The sequence below is a fragment of the Hippopotamus amphibius genome, chromosome 11 (genome assembly GCF_030028045.1).
Source record: "Hippopotamus amphibius kiboko isolate mHipAmp2 chromosome 11, mHipAmp2.hap2, whole genome shotgun sequence".
Taxonomy (NCBI): domain Eukaryota; kingdom Metazoa; phylum Chordata; class Mammalia; order Artiodactyla; family Hippopotamidae; genus Hippopotamus; species Hippopotamus amphibius.
In genome coordinates this window covers 25055511-25076687 of record NC_080196.1, presented here as the reverse complement: position 1 = coordinate 25076687, position 21177 = coordinate 25055511, and the positions used below count along the sequence as shown (strand labels likewise).

General features: G+C 53.8%; 1 protein-coding gene across 8 annotated transcripts in view; it reads left to right on the top strand.

Moving 5' to 3' along the window:
• Positions 1–996: 996 nt before the first annotated feature.
• TNXB (tenascin XB) overlaps positions 997–21177 on the top strand; it is a 55792-nt gene continuing 35611 nt past the window's right edge. For 4 of the 8 annotated variants that reach the window (XM_057698780.1, XM_057698785.1, XM_057698781.1 and 1 more), the window contains exons 1-8: positions 997–1167; positions 9162–9572; positions 9944–11689; positions 12172–12287; positions 16920–17076; positions 17237–17500; positions 18325–19068; positions 20232–20600. In XM_057698780.1, coding sequence (XP_057554763.1) covers positions 9170–9572; positions 9944–11689; positions 12172–12287; positions 16920–17076; positions 17237–17500; positions 18325–19068; positions 20232–20600 — 3799 coding nt within the window. In that variant the 5' untranslated portion in view covers positions 997–1167; positions 9162–9169. Of the gene's footprint in view, positions 1168–4185; positions 4347–8453; positions 8777–9161; positions 9573–9943; positions 11690–12171; positions 12288–16919; positions 17077–17236; positions 17501–18324; positions 19069–20231; positions 20601–21177 lie in introns of those variants that run through there. The other 4 variants (XM_057698779.1, XM_057698778.1, XM_057698784.1 and 1 more) reach the window with 4 other exon arrangements.

Sequence of the window (21177 nt, the reverse complement as noted above, 5' to 3'; positions counted from 1 at the left end):
CCTGAAGCAGCCAGACATTAGCCCCCTTTACAGAGGGTCACCCCACCATTTGTGCCCCCACCCCCATATCTGCCCCTACCTCTCTCTTTCTCCATCCCTCAACCTTCCTCCTAAATTTCAGGCTTCCCTTCCTGTCTCCCTTGAACCCCACCTTCTTTCCCAAGTCTTCTATGGCCTGGCCTTCAGCCAAGCCCTTGTCCAGCCAGTGCCCAAGCCTCATCTGCCATTTCTCTAGGAATTTGCTGAGGTGGGAGAATGAAATGGGGGCACTGATCCCGAGCTGAGAACCAGAGATTTGACTGAACAGTACAGACTGGGAGAAGCAGCACGGGGACAGGGCAAGAAAAGGAGACAGTGCAGGTGGAAACAGGGAGGCCGGAGAGGGGCAGACGCGGGGACAAGGAGAGGGCCCCTTGTTGGAGAGGGATGTAAGCTTGGGAGGGAGGTTTCCTCCTGCCACCCACCCCTCTGCGCCTTGCCCTGCTGGGAGATAATTGGTGGGGGGATGAAGGAGTGGGTGCTGGGCAACAAGCAGATGGAGGGAGATCCAAGCTGGAGTGTGTGGCAGCTGGAGGAGGTGGGGGAGGTGCAGGGGAGGGAGGAGGTAGAGGGGCTGGCTATGGGAATGGGTGTTGGAAGAGAGGAGAAAACAGGTCAGAGAGCAGGAACAACAGGTGGAGAAATGGTGGGGGAAAGGAGAAATGGCACGAGGGATGGGGATGTCAAGTTGGACAAAAATTAGGGTGAAGAGTAAAAATGGGATAAGGGTGTGGGAGGTTGAACGAGGGCTGGAGGGGGTGAGATGAGGGTGTTGTGGGACTCAGTGATCCCAGACAGAGAGGGGGGTCAGGGTGATGGTGGGAGGAGAGGGGGGTGGCATGTGATGACATTGGGAGGGCCTGGCAGGGGCGGGAGGGTGGGAGGACCTGCCCTATCTCCGCTCCCCTCCCTGACCTCATGTTGGTCCTCCCCTTCTCCTCCCTCTGCTCACTGCAGGCTCCCTCCTTCTCACTGTCGCTGCCCAGATCGACGGTCAGGTCGCGGCTCAGTGAGCCCCTGCTGCAGGGAACAAGCAAGGGGACATCCAGGAGCCCAGGGCTGCCAGGGGGCACCCGCCCACCCTACCCTGAGAACCGCCTTCCCAGGTCGGGGACAGAGCAGGTGCAGGTAAGGAGCAGCGCTCTGGGAGACGGAGGGAAGAGCCTGGAGAGATGGGGACTCCTATCCCCACACCCCAGGTGAAGGTTGGCAGGAGAACCTCCCAGGAAAGCCTCCCAGAGCAGGGACTTTCCGTTGGGGCAGAGGAAACAGGACCATGCACTGGGGACTAGTCTCTCTGTGGAGGGTGTGTCTGGGAGGACGAGTCAATGCATGTGTGTGTGTTGGGGGGCGGGGGGGGAGTTGAGTGGATGCTGGGGTTTGGACAGGACCAGGTGGCAGCGCGGTGGAGGTGGTTATCGGTGAGTTGGGGCTCTGGGTCCTGGGGGTGCTGGGGCTGGGAGAAACCAGGGGCCAGGCTGAGCTGGTGGCCAGCTGAACCTCAGGAGGAAAGTGCTGGTGGAACCCCAAGTGCTCTGGCTGGAGCAGCTGAGCCAGAGCTCCAGGAAGCTGCCCAAGGGAGCTTCTTTGAGCACCCAGATGGGGACTCCCCAGGTGGCAGCACGTAAACTGCAGAATTCCGGGAGGGAGTTCTGGGTGTCTTAAGCCTTTAGAAAATGCTGAAATGGGGTAGAGTCAGGACTCCCAGGTCTGGGAAGGGCACAGAGTCTGCAGAAGAGAATCCTAAAACTTGATCTTGGCAGAGAGCTCTGCACCCATGACTCACGGTTCAGCGGGGCTGGGATGACTGAGAAATGCCTCCAGGGGCACAGGGGCTCCGTCTTCGCTCCATCCCCCTTCTAGGCTCTCCTGCTTCTGTCTGTCTGAACCTCCCCTCTACACGTGACACACCCTGGGTGGGACGGGCGGGAACCTTATCTCGCCTGGAAAGAATTTAATGGCTTGGAAACAACTGGAAATGGAACTGAGAGGAACTACTGGGAAGCAACTCGGAAACACGGAAACACCGCAGCTGCTGTCTGTCGGCTTCCAATCCCCACCCACTTCCCAGATCCCTGGCCCCCTCCCCTCTTTCCCTGGCCCTGCCTCCAAACCCCTGGGGACCCAGCACCTCAATTCCTCAGACTTCCTTTCCCTTCAGTCCTGATTTCTCAGTGCAGGACCAGAACCCACCTTCTATCTCTCACCGTCCCCCAGACTCTTTCCCACTGGAGGTCCGGAAATCCTTTCTTTTAATTTTCCCATTTCTATGGCCCATTAGCTCCCCAGAATAAGGGCATCTGGATCCTCCAACTCCCCCCTTTCCCAGTTCCTCCTTGCCACCTGGTTCCAACCCAATATGTGGAGCCTGCCCTCATCTCCCTCCTTCATCTCTCAGTCCTGGAATCCTTCTGCCTTCACTCCTCTTGTGGCATGAGGGGCAGAGAGAAGCATGGGGGTGGGGCCAAAATCCCCACCTTTGGAGCATTCCTCAAGGAAGCCAGCCCTCTCCCCACCTCTTGGGACCTGCGGTCCCTGATGAGTGAAGTGTCAAAGTTGGCTACAACATGAATACCCTGCACACTGAGTCACAGCTTGGGAAGATGCCCCCCATCCCTGCCAGCCCTCCAACTGTGGGGAGGATGCCAAGAGGATGAGGCCACGTGCTCCCCTCCTTCCCCACTGCACACGGGCACCCCAGATGCAGCAGTGGGGCAGTGATGGGGAAACACAAGGGATACCCACGTCTTCTGCGTTCCTAGTGCTGAGAGAAGAGCTGGATTCTCCCAAGACTTGGAAATGGGGAGCTGAGGGGTTGGTGGAGACCAGGCAGGAGAGGGGGATTGGGAAGGAGACTCTGGGGGTACAGCCTGTGGGGGCTGCTCCTCTCCTCTCAGACCAGCTTCACCGCTTTCCTGCTTCTTTCCTTCCTGCTGCAGAGACCCTCTCCCTCCCCCACCCCCACCAAGTGGGGAGAGATGCAGAATTCGATTGTGGAGGGAGGGGGACTGGACAGCTCCCAAAGGCCTCTGGGGGTGTGGGGCACCCTGTATCCTCTAACTCCCCCCTGGGGAAGCGCCTCCTGTGAGGTCCCCCTCACTCCAGCTAAATTCTTTGACTCACTAGGCTGCCCTCGGAGCCAATGAGAAATCAGCTTTTTTAGGCATCACCCGATGACTGGGTGTGGAGGAAATGTGAAGAGGAGATTGTGTGTGTGTGTGTGTGTGTGTGTGTGTGTGTGTGAGAGAGAGTGTGTGTGAGAGAGTGTGTGTGTGTGTGTGAGAGTGTGTGTCTGTGTGTGTGTGTGAGAGAATGTGTGTGTGAGAGAGTGTGTGCGTGTGTGTGAGTGTGTGTGAGAGTGTGTGTCTGTGTGTGTGTGTGAGAGAATGTGTGTGTGAGAGAGAGTGTGTGTGAGAGAGTGTGTGAGAGTGTGTGTGTGTGCGTGCGTGTGTGTGTGTGTGCGCACCTGCAAAGATGCGAGCTTCTTTGGATGAATGTGGGTATATGATACAAGAAGTGTGTTCGTACTTGTGCTCGTGGGTGAGCGCATGCGTACATGTGTGTGGGTGCATGTGCTCATGTGTGCACGCACCGGGTGATGCGCACGGCCTCAGACATAGGGCAACAGGATTTGAAGGTAGGGCAGAGCCCTCCTCATACCCAAGGCTACGCTCCAAGCTGAGAGAAGGGCTGAGGGGCTGAGGGAAGGGCAGCTCTCTGCCCACCAAGGCTCTCTGCCCAGGCTTTGTTGGGCAGGGGACCTTTCAATGTGGAAAGGCTCTGTCCCTGCTGTCCAGCTCCCTTCCATCTCTCATGAGATGGTGGCCCTGAAAACTCCTTTTTCTCAGACTCAGAGAATTTTAAGCATAGGAAGCCAGGATATGTGTGTGTCTTGCGAGGAGGTGCCAGTCACAGTCCCTTCCCTCCTCACCAGTCAGCATTCCCACCACTCACCCTGCCCTCACTCCAGTCTCTCTGGTCTGGAAGAACTGGGCACCTGCTAACACCTCTCCTTAACCCTTAGCCTGAACCTGCTCCCTCCACACTCCTCTTTTACCATAGCCCCCTCTTCTGGTTCACCCCGAGCGCCCCACTACCTTTCCTCTCTAATCCTTGTCTCCCTGTGTCCCCCAATTCTTGCCTCAGTGGATTCCACAAACAAACACAACTGGGTAACGAGCACCGAGATCAAGAAACAGGATGTTCTTAGCACTCCAGGATTTCCCCACCGTGCCCCTTCTGGTGCCACACTTCTGATTTGTAACACTACCGATTGATGATTAACATCATCTACACTCAAACTTCATGTAAATAGAATGTTTCAGCGTGTTCTCTTTTGTGTCTGACTTCTTTTGTTCTACCCCATATTAGTGAGACCTATCCATGTTATTGCATATAGTTGTAGTTTGATCTTATTGCTTAATTTTATTCCACTGTGTGAACAAACCACCCTTTATTTAATCCATTCTACTGATGCGAGACGTTTGGGTAGTTCCCAGTTTGAGGCTATTATGAGTAGTACAGCTGTGGTGGATATATCCCTCGGAGTGGAGTTGCCAGGTCATAGGGTTTGCATATAGCTCTAGTATATTTGGTAGATTGTGCCAAATAGTTTTCTAAAGTGCTTGTACCATGCGGCCCTGCCAGAATCCACACGTGGCCTGCTCCCTGGTCAGCATCTGCCCCAGCTGGTGTTTCTAACCAGCTTTCACTCCCAGACACTGTCCGTGGTCCTAGCCCTGACCTTGGTCCTGTCCTTGGTTCCAGCCCTGATGCTAGCCCTGGGCTTAAGTTGAACTATGTAAATTGGCTAAATACCTATATAGCCAATACATATTTATCAAGCACTTACTCTGTGCCAGATGCAAGGATATAGCAGGCAAGAAAAAACAAAAAACAGATGCTATACCTGCCCCCATGGACCTTGCAGTCTAGCAGGCAAGATTGAGTGTGGGCAAGAAAGTAATAAAATAATCCCACAAATAAATATATGATTATAAATTGTTATAAATACTACAAATGAGAGTTATACAATGCTGTGAAGTCACCTGATACGGATAACCTGACCTGGGCAGGAAGGGTTTCCTGAGGAAGTGATGTGGGGTTGAGACCTGAAGGATGAGGAAGCCAAGAGAAAAGGGAAGAGCGTTCCACATAGAAGAAACCATAGATACAAAGGTCTGGGGCTGGGAAGAGTGGGGGGCACTTAGGGCCAGTGGGACTGGAGTGGAGAGAGGGAGGGAAGTCTTATGGGAGCCGAGGTGGAAGAGGCCTGCAGGGGCCGAATGATGCAGGGCTGTCTGTCAGTGTTTGAGGAGTATTCAGAAGGGAGACACTGAAGCGTTTTTAGGGGGAGAGGGACAGTCTGGTTGCCTTTGCAAGAGTATAAGGGGCAAGAATGGAAGCAGAGGGACCAGCTAGGAGGCAATTACAGTTGTCAAGCAAAAAGTAGATAGTAGCTTGGACTGTAACGATGCTTAGAGGGAGAGACATAAGCAAATTAAAGAGACGCTTACAATAAAATATGAGTAAATATGATGAAATATGGTGATGCTGAACAGGCTGTTGGGTTTCTGGCTTGTGAGGCTCGATTTCTGATGGGGCAATGAGCTGCAGTAGAGAACACTGAGAGGGGATGGGGTGCAGGAAGGATGACCGTTGAGTTCAGTTTTAGACGTGTTGGATTTGAGATGCCCAAGAGGAGATGCTAAACAGGAGGTTGGATATATTGCTTGGAGTAAAGAGAAGAGAGTTTATACATTGCAGTATAGCTTGGAAATTAAAGTCATGGGTCTGGATGAAGTTACCTGGGTAGATGACTACCGCAGTAGGTCTCAACTCTGGCTGCACATTGCAGTCACCTGGGGAATTGTTAAAAATACTAAAGAAAATCCAGTGCTTCCATCACTCTAGCCACATTTCAGGTGTTCAAGAGCCAATGAGCTCTCTGAAGACAAACGTCTTTTAGATTTTGTGACACTGAGATCGTTGGGAGACCTTAGGGAGGGCTATTTGGTGGGCTGAAAGGAGGTGGGGAAGTCAGGAGTGGATTGAGGTATGCATGGGATATGGGGAAATAGAAACAGCAAGTACAGTTAAATCTTTTAACAACTATGGCCATGAAATAGAGAAGAGAAATATGTGGTGGCTGGAGAGTGTGAGATTGGGGGAAAATTATTTTAAGTATATTTTGTATATTAAGTTGTGCATATAGTGAACTGCACATATCTTAAGTGTATAGCTCAGTTACTTTTTGATTATGTATACCTATGTTTAATTACCACCCAGTTCAAGGTACAAAATATTTCTAGTAATTCTATCCTATCTTGTATTAGCTCTGCCTGCTTTTGAATCTCATGTACATAGCATCATTCACAGTGTTCTTTTTTTGTGTCTGGTTTCTTTTGCTTAATAGCATTATGTGTGTGAAATTTGCCCATGTTGTTGCATGTAACAAGAGGGTGTTTTATTTTGTTTTGTTTTGTTTTTGGCCTCACTGCATGGCTTGCAGATCTTCCCGACCAGGGATTGAATCTGGGGCCCAGCAGTGAAAGAGCCAAGTCCTAACCACTGGACCACCAGAGAAGTCCCAAGAGGGTGTTTTTTCATTGCTGTATAGTACTCCACTGTGTGACTATGCCCCAATTTATTTATTCGTTCTACTATTAATGGACACTTGAGGTGCTCCCAGTTTGGGCTAATGTGAACATTCTTGTACATGTATTTTGGAGGATACATGCAGTCGTTTCTTTTGGATATTTACCAAGAAGTGGAATTGCTGAGTTATAGGCTATATGCCTTAGTAGAATTTGCCTACCAGTTTTCCAAAGTGGTTGCGTTAATTTCTGTTCCTTCTCACAATAAATGAGAGTTCCAGCTGCCTCGCATTCTTACCAATATGGAGCAACGGCAGTCCCCTTTTTTTTAACAATAAATTTATTTGTTTATTTATTTATTATTGGTTGCATTGGGTCTTTGTTGCTGCACAGGCTTTCTCTAGTTGTGGCGAGCAGGGACCACTCTTCATTGCAGTGTTCAGGTTTCTCATTGCGGTGTCTTCTCTTGTTTTGGAGCATGGGCTCTAGGCACTCAAGCTTCAGTAGTTGCAGCACATGGGCTCAGTAGTTGTGGCACACAGGCTTAGTTGCTTCTCGGTATGTGGGATCTTCCTGATCGAACCCACGTCCCCTGCATTGGCAGGTGGATTCTTAACCACTGTGCCACCAGGGAAGTCCAAGAGTCCCTTTAATTTCAGCCATTCTGGTGGATATTTGATGGCGTCCTGTTGTGGTTTTAATTTACATTTCCCTTATTACTGGTTTTATTGTATACATACATATATTTGTTGTTCATATATTTATTGGCCCTTTGGATATATTCTTTACTGGAAAGTCTGTTTCTTTTGCCAATTTTAAAAACTGGGTTGACCGCCTTTTGTTTGTTGTTTTTGTTTTGAAGGAATTCTTTAGTTTAGATTTTAATCCTCTCACTCTCAATAACTATCTCCCGCTCTGTCTCCCCATCATATGTAATATATATACATATATATTCATATTCTGACATATCTTACATATTTTCTCCCACTCTGTAGCTTGCCTTCTTATTCTCTTAATGGTATATTTTGATGACTAGAAGTTATCAATTTAATGATATTCAATGTATCAATATTTTCTTAAGTTTTGTGTGAAATCTTTTATGGTTAAATTTAATGGTTAGGTTTTTCTTTTTAAAATATTTATTTATTTTTATTTGGTTGCACTGGGTTTTAGTTGCAGCATGCAGGCTTCTTAGTTGCGCCATGCATATGGGATCCAGTTCCCTGACCAGGCATTGAACTTGGGCCCCCTGCATTGGGAGCGCAGTGTCTTAACCATTGGGCCACCAGGGAAGTCCCCTGTGGTTAGGTTTTAAGAAATCTTTGCTTACTCCATGGTTGGAAAGATTTTCCTATAGTTTTTTCCTATAGTTTTTTTCCTGTAAGATATTTTTTTGAAAGGTATTGCTTTACATTTCACAATTAGGTCTATATAGTCATTTCAAATTAATTTCTGTATGTGGACATAAGGTAGAGAGAGATTTTTTTCCCATGTGGATCTTTAGTTGACTCAGCACCATTTATCACAAGAACAATTCATTCTTCTCTTAATTGCAGTGGCACCTTTTTCATTAATCAGGTGACCACATATGTGTGGGTCTGTTTCTGGACCCTATTCTGTTCTCTATCCTTGCACCTTTATAATAAGTTTTTTGATATTTGGTATTTGGTAGTGTAAGTCCTGAGGAAGAGGGTTTTTTATTTTTTGGTTTTTTAAACAGGAGCTTTTTGAGTTCATATGGGAAGCTGATGGGAAGGATCTAGTTGAGAGTAAGGGGCTGAATAAAAGAGAGAGGAGATAATCTACGCCTTAAGGTTTCTGAAAAGACAATAGGAGCTAGGATGCAGGTGCTTGTGGGAGGATTAGTCTTTTATATTCATCTGCTGAAGCATTCAACAAAAATGTGTTGAATAGCCCCGTGTGCCAGGCACAGGCGTATAGCAGTGCCAGGGTAGATGAGGTCCCTGTTCTTATGGAGTTCCCATTATAGTAGTGGCAGAAAGATAAACAAGTAGCCACACAAACAGATGGTTCAAGCAGCAGTCAATGCCATGAAGAACATAAGCAGAACACTGTGGTGGAGAATGATGAAAGACTGCTCCAGTTGGGCATCAAGGAAGACTTCTGGGAGTCACTGACATGTGAGTTAAGATTTGAACAAGAAAGAGCCAGCCTCTAAGAGCTGAATGAAAAGCACCCCAGACAGAGGAAACATAGTGCAAAGACCCTTAGGCTAATGTAAGCTTGTAGTGTCTGTGGAACAAACAAAAAAGACCAGTGTAGGTGGAACAGAAAAAAAAAGTGGGATGGAGGGAGCAGGGTGACCAAATGACATCAGAAAACAAGGTAGAGACAAATCTGCCCAAGGAGGCTATCCATTAGGGTTGGGCTGAATGTGGATTTTCCAAACGTGGGTAGATTAGTTGGGGGTGGTGGGACTATGCGTGTGTATGTTGGGGAAGGGGGACATTCATCTTGTCTCCTTCTCTGTGAAGCTGCTCTCATATGTGCCCTCTCTCCCTGCAGCCTCCTGAATGATGCCAGCCCAAGGTTCCCTCACCTCCAGCCTGGCCCTCCTGGTGCTGCTGGGCACAGTCAGAGCAGGCCCTTTCTCTCCACGGTCCAATGTGACACTCCCTGGCCCACGGCCCCCTCCCCATCCAGGGGGCCGCACAGTGCAGCCAGGAGCGGGAAGCCCTTCTTCTCAGCTTTATGAGCACACTGTGGAAGGAGGGGAGAAGCAGGTGGTGTTCACCCACCGCATTAACCTGCCCCCTTCAGCTGGCTGTGGCTGTCCCCCAGGCACTGAGCCCCCTGTCCCTGCTTCAGAGGTGCAGGCCCTGAAGGTCCGGCTGGATATCCTGGAGGAGCTGGTGAAGGGGCTCAAGGAACAGTGCACTGCGGGATGTTGTCCTGCTGCTGCCCAGGCCGGCACAGGTGAGCAGGTGATCACAGGAAGGGGCACAGAAAAGGAGGAAAGTGGAAAAGTGGCTTAGGGTTGGGAGAGCATCACTAGTCCATAAAGGACCTTGGTATGAATTAGAAAAAGGCACACCTGCCTCCCCTGTGGAGGTGGTGAGTGCAGCCCAGGGCACAACTCAGAGAGGAGCCACGTGACTAGATGTCAGCCCTCTCCTCCCCAGCATATGTTAGGGCACTGAGAGGCCACATATATTGATAAGTTGCAGCTGGAAACTAAGATGGCCTTAGGAAATGAGTCTGGTCCTGCTGGAGAAGCTGACTCCAGGCTATACAGGCTCAGCCTCTCCCCCAGAGAGACTGAGGCCCACTGCTTGCTCTTACTCCAGGCCACACAGACGTTCGGAGCCTCTGCAGTCTCCATGGCGTGTTTGACCTGAGCCGCTGTGCCTGCTCCTGCGAGCCAGGCTGGGGTGGGCCCACCTGCTCAGACCCCATAGATGCCGAGGCGCCCCCCTCCCCTCCACCCTCAGCCTCCTCACCCTGCCCAGACGACTGCAATGATCAGGGTCGCTGCGTCCGCGGTCGCTGTGTGTGCTTCCCTGGCTACACCGGCCCCAGCTGTAGCTGGCCCTCCTGCCCCGGGGACTGCCACGGCCGCGGGCGCTGCGTGCAGGGCGTGTGTGTGTGCCGCTCAGGCTTCTCCGGGGACGACTGCAGTGTGCGCTCCTGCCCCCGGGGCTGCAGCCAGAGGGGGCGCTGCGAGAACGGGCGCTGCGTGTGCAACCCAGGCTACACTGGCGAGGACTGTGGGGTGAGGAGCTGCCCCCGAGGTTGCAGCCAGAAGGGGCGCTGCGAGGACGGGCGCTGCGTCTGTGACCCTGGCTACGCTGGCGAGGACTGCGGCTCGCGGAGCTGCCCGTGGGACTGTGGCGAAGGCGGGCGCTGTGTGGACGGCCGCTGCGTGTGCTGGCCCGGGTACGCAGGTGAGGACTGCAGCACGCGGACCTGCCCCCGCGACTGTCGGGGCCGAGGGCGCTGCGAGGATGGCGAATGCATCTGCGACCCAGGCTACAGCGGGGACGATTGCGGCGTACGCAGCTGCCCAGGCGACTGCAACCAAAGGGGCCGCTGCGAGGACGGCCGCTGCGTGTGCTGGCCGGGGTACTCGGGGCCCGACTGCGGCGCGCGCGCCTGCCCGCGCGACTGTCGGGGCCGCGGGCGCTGCGAGAACGGCGTGTGCGTGTGCAACGCGGGCTACAGCGGCGAGGACTGCGGCGTGCGCAGCTGTCCCGGGGACTGTCGCGGCCGGGGCCGTTGCGAGAGTGGCCGCTGCGTGTGTTGGCCCGGGTACACAGGCCGGGACTGCGGCACGCGCGCCTGCCCTGGTGACTGTCGCGGGCGGGGGCGCTGCGTGGACGGCCGCTGCGTGTGCAACTCGGGCTTCACAGGCGAGGACTGCGGGAGCCGTCGCTGTCCCGGGGACTGCCGCGGTCGCGGCCGCTGCGAGGATGGTGTGTGCTTGTGCGACGTGGGCTACGAGGGCCAAGACTGTGGCACGCGCAGCTGCCCCAGGGGTTGCCAAGGTCACGGCAGGTGCCTGGAGGGGCGCTGCGTGTGCGACGACGGCTACGAGGGTGAGGACTGCGGCGTGATTCGGTGCCCACGCGACTGCAACCAGCGCGGCGTGTGCCAGGACGGTGTGTGCACCTGTTGGGAGGGCTACACGGGCGAGGACTGCAGCCTCCTTACCTGCCCCTCCAACTGTCACCGGCAGGGCCGCTGTGAGGACGGGCGCTGCGTGTGTGACTCAGGCTACACCGGCCCCTCCTGCGCCATCCGCACCTGCCCGGCCGACTGCCGGGGCCGTGGACGTTGTGTGCAGGGCGTGTGCGTGTGCCACGCGGGCTATAGCGGCGAGGACTGTGGGCAGGAAGAGCCTCCGGCCAGCGCCTGCCCCGGGGGCTGCGGGCCTCGGGAACTGTGCCACGCAGGGCAGTGTGTCTGCGTTGAGGGCTTCCGAGGCCCGGACTGCGCCATCCAGACGTGTCCTGGGGACTGCCGAGGCCGAGGAGAGTGTCGTGAGGGCAGCTGCATCTGTCAAGATGGCTATGCAGGGGAGGACTGCGGGGAAGGTGAGAGAGCAGCCTCCTCCAGTGTTCTGGGTCAGGGACTGGAAAACTGGAGCCAGTGAGAAAGCCTGAGTCTGAGGCCTATGAGCCCAGGGACTTGGAGGAGGAGTCAAGGGGGGTCATAGATTGGGGTGAGGGGCGGGGCAGTCAGAGGAGCCAGGGAGCCAGGGAGCTAGTGTCCAGCAGGGGCTGTAGAACCCTGGGGGCATGCCTTCAGGCGGGAGCTGCTTTCAGATCTCTGGTGAGCAGATTGGGGACCCCTTTAGTTGCTTTTAGGGAGATTTTGTGTTCCTGGAGATGGGGAGCAGTGAAGGAGACCCAAGGCCTGTTCAGGCCTCTGCAGGCTTTGCCCAACTCCCAGAGAGAAGTGGGAACTTGGATGGGTCTCTCAGAGTGGCCCTAAGTAGGAGAAGCTGTGATGGTGGGGGTAGGGTGGGGGGCTGCCTTGGGCTAAGCAGCTTCTCATCTCCTGTTCTCCTGGGCAGAGGTGCCAGCAATTGAGGGCATGAGGATGCACCTCCTGGAGGAGACAACGGTTCGGACAGAGTGGACCCGGGCTCCTGGCAACGTGGATGCCTACGAAATTCAGTTCATCCCCACGGTGAGAGCCAAGCTCTAAGAGGGGGCTGAGGGGGCAGGACTGCGGGAGGGGGTGTTCACCTCACGCGGGAGTTCCAGATAATCAGTGGCTGAGTCCAGATGGCTGATTCCTGAAGCTGTTCTAAAGGCCTTCTCATTCTGCCCCACACCTGGTGCAGAAGCCTTTGCAGCATTGGTCCACTGCTGCTGGAACACCTCTGGTGACCTTGAGCTCAGACTTCCTGAGGCTGCTCACTCCATCTTTGTTTATCACTGTAGTCAGTTCTTTTTGTTGTTGCTGAATCTAAATCTGCCCCATTCTAACATCCATCCACTGGCCCTAGCTGGGCTTTCGCCAGCAGTCAGAATGTGTTTTTTGCTTTCCCTGTGTCTTATACCACAGGCTTTCAAGTATTTGGCGTCTTATACCACAGGCTTTCAAGTATTCATGTCACCCTTCATTCCCTCCAGGCCAAACCCACTGGTTTCTTCTCCCCTTTTCCTTCTTTTTTTAACCCCCCTTTCCTTCTTAATGCTTTGTTCTCTGCATCCTTCACTTCTTGGTTTTCCTTCTCTAATGCCTCCTTTTTTTTGCCTGTGCCTCCCTACCTCCAAATGTGGGGGCAGAGAGGAGCCCAGTCATTCACTTGGCTTACTCTGGATACCCTGGCACTTTTCTCAGAGTTGCTATATGTGAACTTGTGGTCACACAAACTGTCAGTTATTTTGATCACATTTGATTTTTTAAGTAAGTTTTTATTATGAAAGTCATATCGGCTCAGTGTAGAAACTTTAGAAAATATAAACAAGGAAAAAGAAGAAGGAAGGACAAAGGAAGGAAAAAAGAAGACATTCAACTACATACCCTTTTTTAAGCCTAAATATAAGCCTTTCCATTTGGCTCTGTTCAATGTTATCATTTTTGGTTTGGGCCCAGCTGTCTAGGCTGTTGCAATAATTTGAGTGTGTGAGCTTGTTCTCCCGCCTCCATGTCATCAGTGCATTGCAAAGCCTCCTTTCTCTGTCTCCTTCCAACTCACTCTTAAAATATTTGGGGGCACCCTAAGGACAAAGCCTGTGGCCTCTCATTAGAGATCTCCTTTTATGCAGATTGGGCTTTTATGATGTGTTTGGTCTCCTAGTTCCAAATCATCTGACATTTCTACTGTCCAAATATGTTTTCCTGAATCATCCCACAAATGCCATGGGTAGGTAGGCCATGTCACTCTCATCTCTACCCAATCAGGACTCTGGAAAAATAAATAAGTTCCAGGCTCTAAACCTAGGAAGCCTCTAGGACAAAAGGGACAGCTCAGATGTGCTGGTGACCATCCCCACAGCAGCTGACCTAGTCATTCCAAGTCTTCTTCTTATTCCCTCAAGCCCAGACCCCTACTATGTTCTGTCTCTCCTTACCCCCTGGTAGAAGCAGAGGCAGAAATCCCTACTTTGCTGCACAATCAAGACAGCTTGGATTTTTTCTTCTGTTTAAAAAAAAATTATTTTCAGTTATAAAAATAATTTAACCACAAGACAAGAATTTGGCAACTAGAGAAAAAAACAAATAATTCTTGGCTGTTTCACACTAAAACAAGCGCTATTAACATTTTAAAGTGTTTCTCCCACTCTCTTGTTCTGTGTGTATATTATTTACATAGTTCTAACCTTGAGAGGGTAGGACTTTGAAACAGAACTTTCCTAAGAAACATCAGGGAAGGAAGAATTAAACACTTGAGGTAGAAGAAGCTTACAGGGCAGTATCATCTCCTGCTCTTAGGAAATAAAAACTCATCCTTGGTGTTCTCAAGAGGTGCAGCCTCCCAGCTGAAGCCCTAGGCTTTTTCCCTCTCTGTGGGGCCGGGGTGGTGTTGAGCTGGCCTGTGTCCAGCTTGGCCATGCTCTTAGTTAATCTGCTTTGCTCTGGGTATGGGCCTCTGTCACATTCTGGGTTCTCTCTGAGCCTGGGTGTGGAAAATGCTCCCGTAAAATTGGTCCCCAGACACCTCCCTTGGACTCCACACCAGCCTGTGCTATTGGCCCTCTTAACTATGCTTCCTATGCTTTTCATGGCTGGCCCCTGGGATTATGCCTCTTGACTTGGCCAGAACTCTCGATCCATTTCTGTTGGCACAGAGTACATTCAGTAGCTGGCTGTCCTCTGGCCACTGCCATCTTCCTAGAAGCCTCTCTCTACCTTATCCCTTCCCCTTTTCTAGAAACACTTCTCTCTCAAAGCCCAAACTCTGCTATTCCTGGCCAAGGGACACACCTAGTTATTGGAATGATGTTCAGAACACAGAAGAGGAACATGCTCTTTTCCCTGCATACATGGCATTGTTACTTGGACTCAGTGGTTCTCAAAGTGTGTTCCCTGGACCTGCAGCATTAGCATCACCTAGAGCACTAGACCTGCTAATTATCAGACTCCACCCCCAGATCTACTGAATCAGAAGCTCTATGGGGTAGAGCCCAGTAACCTGTGTTGCAACAAGCCTCCAGGTAATTCTGATGCACCCCAAGCCTGAGGATCACCAACTTAAGAAATGTTGCTATTTTGCAAAAAGCAAGGTCTTCTATGAATGTGAAACAAAGCATGAAGAAACTGAGGGAGCCGAGCCCCCAGACAGAAAGACGTTCAGGTATTCCCTGTCTGTCTGGGTGTATTCTGCAGCCTGGAAACTGGGGCTATGCCACGTTTTCCTTGGGACCCAGGACCTTGTGGCCTCAGAAAAGTTTGTTTGCGTCTGGTCTGAAAAGCAGGATGAGGGTGCAGTAAGCTCCAGGGACCAGCCAAAGTGGAGTCTCCCACCTGGGGCCATGAGGTTGATATCGAGAAAAGAGCTAGAATCTTGCCAAGGACCTCAGTGAAGCAGCCAAAACTCTCACCAAGGGGCAGAACCAGCTGCCAGCATCTGGCTAGAGAGCCTGTCTCAGACCAGACAGATGGTGCTGAGAGATGTGGATTAGACTGACAATGGGACTCTTCAGGGGACTATTCCCAAATGGATCTCAGGAGGGAATACAAAGTGTCTAAAAGGTTCATGGAGGTGGTCTGAAAGGAGAAGGAGACCTCTGGGGATGGGCTTGTCTTGCTGAAAAGACCAGACATCATCAGGGAGCACTGAAGGTGTGTGTGTGTGTATGTGTGTGGGGTGTGTGTGTATGTGTGTGGGGTGTGTGTGTGTGTGTAGTGGTGGTGGTAGGTTGGGGGAAATAAGGGGAGAGAGAATAAGCTCTGGGAAGGATGAGGAGCACACAGGTCTTGAGGCCAGTCCGCAGGCTGGGGTATCCTAGGGCAGAGTGAGCAGGAGAGGGAGGGGACCCTGTGTGCCCAGGAAAACTTTTCAGCCAAGAAAACTCTGACAAAGCTTTACTTCATCCTCAACCCAGAAATCTCTACGTGGCCTCTCATCTGGTTTTATACTTTGGTATTAACTATGTTGATTTCCCCACAATTCTCTTGGTTTAGGAGAGTACCTTTTGAAATTTCCAATCCTACTTGGCTGAATGGAGGTGTCCCCATAACAGCCAACATAGCTAAGCAGAACAGAGCGTCCTTATTAGCTGTCCTACGTAGACGGCCCAGCGAAATGCTGGGCTGTTAGACTGCTCACAGATGTCCATTCCTCCTGTTTCCCTGTGGCTGGCACTCCAGGAGATCCTGCCTGGAGCAGGGGCTGGCAGATTTTCTGTGGGGTCACCACAGATAATCATAATACTTTATGTGTATACCTGAAGGAGGGTTGTTTTCTCACAGGCATGTACTACACATAGAGATTTGGGTTAGGGATCTAATAACACTTAAGACATGGCCACACATTTAGCTACTAGAGCATGAGCTATCTGAGGACAGGGACCATATCTTTTATTTCTGTGTCTCCAGTGCCTAGAATGATGCCAGGTAAAAATCAGGAAACATATTTGTAGAACTTTGAGAAGGTGGGCCTTGTTTTTGAGGAGCCTACAACCCTGATGAGGAGAAAAGAAAAGTACCTAAAAGGAAATGTCATGATGTGGGTCACACCCAAATTACACAGCCAAGGGCAGGTGTCTGTGGGGAGGCTCAGGCTGGGGCAGCTGCTTTAAGGAGGAAGTGAGACTTGAAGTGGCATCCCTCATCTACTTCATCTGTTATAACAGGAATGGGCTTAGGAGAAGCCTGCTCATGCCCAGGGAGTCAGGGTTGTGGGGGGAGAGCCAGAAGGAGAGTCCTGGCGTGTGTCAGGTAGAATTCTGGCAGACAGCTGATGAACAGGTTGAAAAGGTAGTACCCATGAGAGCAGACTCTGAGGTCACACTGCCTAGGTTTAAATCCCTGCCACTTTCTTGGTGTTGGTGACCTTGGGCAAGCCACTTAATCCTTCTGTACCTCAGTTTCCTCATCTGTCCAATGGGAATAGTACGACCTACCTCATCAGGTTCTTAAGAGGATTAAGTGAATCATATATGTAAATTGCCTTGAACAGTACCTGGCATGGAGTAGGTGTTCTAGATGTGTTTGCTGATACTACCCATGCTCCCCAGCTGTACAGGGCCAAGACTGTACACAGTCTCATGTTGACCCTGCCTGGAACTGGAGAAAGAAGGGATAAGGGGGATTGAGCGGCAGGGGTGAGAGTGGCGGCCCTGATCCACGGTACTTTCTCTCTTGCAGACAGAGGGGGAGAGCCCCCCATTCACAGCACGGGTGCCCAGCTCTGCTTCAGCCTATGACCAGAGAGGACTGGCCCCTGGTCAGGAGTACCAGGTCACTGTCCGTGCCCTTCGGGGGACTAGCTGGGGCCCTCCTGCCTCCAAGGCCATCACCACCAGTGAGAGTTGGGGCTTTGGGGATCTGGATCTGAGAGGGGCGGCTGGGAATATGCCCTCCAAGAGGGCAGAGGAGGGATTGGCTGGGGGCAAGGCTCTTAGAAAGCTGGTGACTGAAGATCCAGACTCCCACCTGATCCCTCCTCTCTCTGACCTGGCCAGTGATCGATGGCCCCCAGGACCTCCGTGTGGTGGCTGTGACACCAACCACGCTGGAGCTCAACTGGCTGCGCCCCCAGGCTGAGGTGGACCGGTTCGTGGTGTCCTACGTCAGTGCTGGCAACCAGAGAGTGCGGTTGGAAGTGCCCTCTGAGGCAGACGGGACGCTGCTGACCGGCCTGATGCCAGGCGTAGAATACGTGGTGACCGTCACTGCCGAGCGGGGCCGGGCAGTAAGCTACCCAGCTTCCGTCAGGGCCAACACAGGTATGGCTGGCCAAGGGTTGGGGAAGTTTCTGAGGGAGGAGCCACTTCCTTGGGAGCCCACGTGGCGGCCTCACAGGCTCCTCTGAATGCTCTTGACAGGGTGTGTGGCCATCCCAAAGCACCTGCTGGGGGCGGGGGGGGGGGGTGGCTTGCTGTGTACCAAGGGCTCTGCAGAGACGAAGTCCTGAGGTGCTTGGAGTCCTGTAGGAAGGCTGTGGGTTGGAGTTTGGGAGGAGCTGCCTCATGGAGAGAAGCAGTAAATAGGAGATGCTGTCCCATCCACCCAGATGGGGGAGGTTCTGATCCAGACTGGGACACAGGGACAGCCCTTGCGCTCAGTCAGTGGTCAGGTCTTGGAGAGACTGGAATTAGGCAGGTTAGAGATCAGCACTCCTGTTGACTTTAGGATTGGGGTTTGGGGGAGTTAGGTCTCAGCAGTCATTTTCCACTAACCCTCAAGGTCTCTTAACAGATGCCTGGCGCTTTCTTTTCTCTTCCTGTGACAGAGGGACGCCCACCTCGCTGTAGCTCACATTCTCTCCTCCCACGCCGCTTTCTCTCCTTCAGACACAGGGCCCCACCCGCTGGTTTCTTCTTTCTAGGGCACCGTCAGTGGCGGGCTTGGAGGGCGAGGGGTGAGGGAATCCTGGGACACTAACTCCTTTCTCTCGATTCTCTTTCCAGGTGGGGCTGGGGCGCGGGGAAGAGGCCTCTGGCTCCGGTGGGAGGGACGGCGGGAGGCACTGCCCTCGGGAGGAGTGCAGGGATTGGTGGGGGGCTGCCACTGACCGGCTTTTCCCCTCCCCCTTTTTCCGCCCCGGCAGCACCCGGCCACTACAGCTACCCGGAGGCGCACTCCCCAGCCCCGCCCCCCAAGCCCCGGCCCCGGCTGGTCCCGGCCCCGCGGCCCCCGCGCCCCGCTCGGCCCTCGCGGCCGGCGGAGGAGGGGGAGGCGGAGTCTCGGCCCGGGCCAAGCCTACCCCAGCCCCCTCGGCGGGCGTGGGGCAACCTGACGGCCGAGCTGGGCCGCTTCCGCGGCACCGTGCAGGACCTGGAGCACCACCTGCGGGCTCACGGCTACCCACTGCGGGCCAACCAGACCTACACGTCGGTGGCACGCCACATCCACGAATACTTACAGCGGCGTCGCCTGGTGGCTGCCGCCCCCACCGGCTCCCCCGCACCCCAGCCCCGTCGCCCCCACCCCACCTCCAGTCCCGACTCGGGCACCTGGAAGCGGGACTCCAACCAGGGCATCTACGGCCTCTCTCCCGAAGGCGTCGACCGGGTGGCTGCGCCCCGCCACCCCAAGCCCGAGGTGCTGGGCAGTTCCGCCGATGGCGCACTACTGGTGTCCCTCGACGGGCTCCGCGGCCACTTCGAGCGCGTGGTGCTGCGCTGGCGGCCCCAGCCGCCCGCAGAGGGCCCCGGCGGGGAGCTGACCGTGCCGGGCACCACGCGCACTGTCAGCCTACCCGATCTCAAGCCCGGCACCACCTACCACGTGGAGGTCCACGGGGTGCGGGCAGGGCAGACTTCCAAGTCCTACGCCTTCATCACCACCACAGGTAGCGTGGGTAGGGCCGCGGGACCACCCATCCCCTGCCCAGTCTCACCTGCCATTGGAGTCAGCATCCATGAGTTCCTCCCACTGCCTCACTGCTCAGACTGCCACTCTCACCACACCCTCTGCCTTCAAGCCCTACTTGGCCAAGGCTCCAGGGGACCCCCACCACAAAGCACACCTTCCCGTGTCCCTAGAAGCCACCTCCACCCTCAGGGTCCTGGTGGATACCCAAGGTCAAGGAGACCTGGTCTTTGGGATGGTCTGATTTTCACTTGGGTTCCTAGGTCACTTCTGCCAGGAATCCTGTTCTAGGCGATAGAAGGGGCATGCGTGGGAGGGACAGTGTCTGCAAAGGCTCGCTGGAACAGTTTGGGTGGCGTAGGGAGGGAAACTAGTGGTTCCCCACTCTGACTCACTGTGGTGAGGGTGGCTGAAGACTGTGGTCAGTGGTTACTATTTTCCACAATTTGCCCAAACCTCAAAGGGACACATCAGAACTGTTTGGGGGTGGCCTAGAAGCCATCAGCCAGCATGTGTATGTGAGAGGTGAAACCACTGCTTCTTGAGCTGCCTTTCCAGACCTCCTGGCTTACTTCACGCTTGTCTCTCCCACAGGAACAATGTCCCGGCTCGGGGAAGGGGCGCTCTCTGCCTGTCATGGGGAGGGTTGTGGACCTCTTCTTCCCCCGTAGGACCCAGATGCCACCTGAGCTGGATGTCCACGCCCCCCCCCCCCCCCACCCCATCCCCTCTTCCCTCTCTTCTCTCTACCCACTCTCTCTTGCATCCTCCTTCCCTAACACCACCATCTCCTCCTTTCTTCCAGGCTTCTCACTGCAGCACTAATGGAAGCCACGACCACCACCCAGTGGGGAGGGGGTTCCTGTGCGGCGGGATATGGTAGTCTATCGGGGCTGGAGGTCATTGGAGCCTTGTGGGAGGAGGGATGGCAGACTTTATTTCTTTTGTTTATTACCTACAGGCCTGTCTGTGCAGGACTGTGGTGGACCTTTGGGAGGATGAGATGACCCAGGGGGTGATCCAGGAGCAGAAAAGGGAGGGTCTGTAGGCTCTTAGAGGCCAGAGGGCAGAACCTGGGGCTGGGGTTTCCTTTCTGACTCTCATACTCGACTCTCCTGTTTTTCTCGCCCTGCTTCCTCCCAGGGTCCTCCCCCTCGGGCTTCCCGGGGGCCACTGATGAGCCTTCTCCCTCAGGCCCTTCAACGACTCAAGGGGCTCAGGCCCCCATCCTGCAGCAGCGCCCCCAGGAGCTGGCAGAGTTGAGGGTGCTGGGCAGAGACAAGACAGGGCGCCTCCGCGTGGCCTGGACCGCCCAGCCTGACACCTTTGACCACTTCCAGCTGCGCCTGCGGGTGCCCGAGGGGCCAGGGCCGCATGAGGAACTGGTGCCAGGGGATGCCCGTCAGGCTCTGGTGCCCTTGCCCCCTCCTGGATCCCCCTATGAGCTGTCACTTCGTGGAGTCCCCCCGGGGGGCGAACCTTCTGCCCCTCTCATCTACCAAGGCATTATGGGTACATCCTGGATTCTGCTCAAGACCAGTGTCCTGAGGTTGGGGGAGGGGCTGAGCCATTAGGATTTCAGAGGTGGGGTGGATAGTGAAGGGCAGGGCTGGTGTTAAGGTCAGGGTGGTAGGAGAAACAAGGAGAGAAAAGGAGTTGAGGGTTCAGAGGCAAGAGGGATGGAGGGGGTCTTAGCATAATGGTAGGGTGGCTGGGGGAGGGGAGTACCCCAGGAAAAGTAGATGGGAGGAGAAAAGTCAAAGGATGGGACAAGGATTCAAGGAGTGAGGCTGTTGGCCTCTGGCTCTGCACTTGCACCTTTCTTTGTGCAGAATCATCCTTGCCCCCACTTCCTGTGCTCCTCTGCCCCACGCCGCCCCCTGCATCTCTCAGCGTGGGCGTTGGAAGGCCTCTGGCCCTGAGGATTGCTGACCCTCAGCCCCCTCCTCCCTTTTCCTTCTCTCAAGTCCCTGCCATCCCCTCACTAGACAGGCTACGACAGTGGTGCTGCCCCTCACCCTGCAAGCCCAGCCTGCAGTGGACAGTACCCCGTGGTCCCATCAGCCAATTCCCGCTAGGGGTGGAGTTT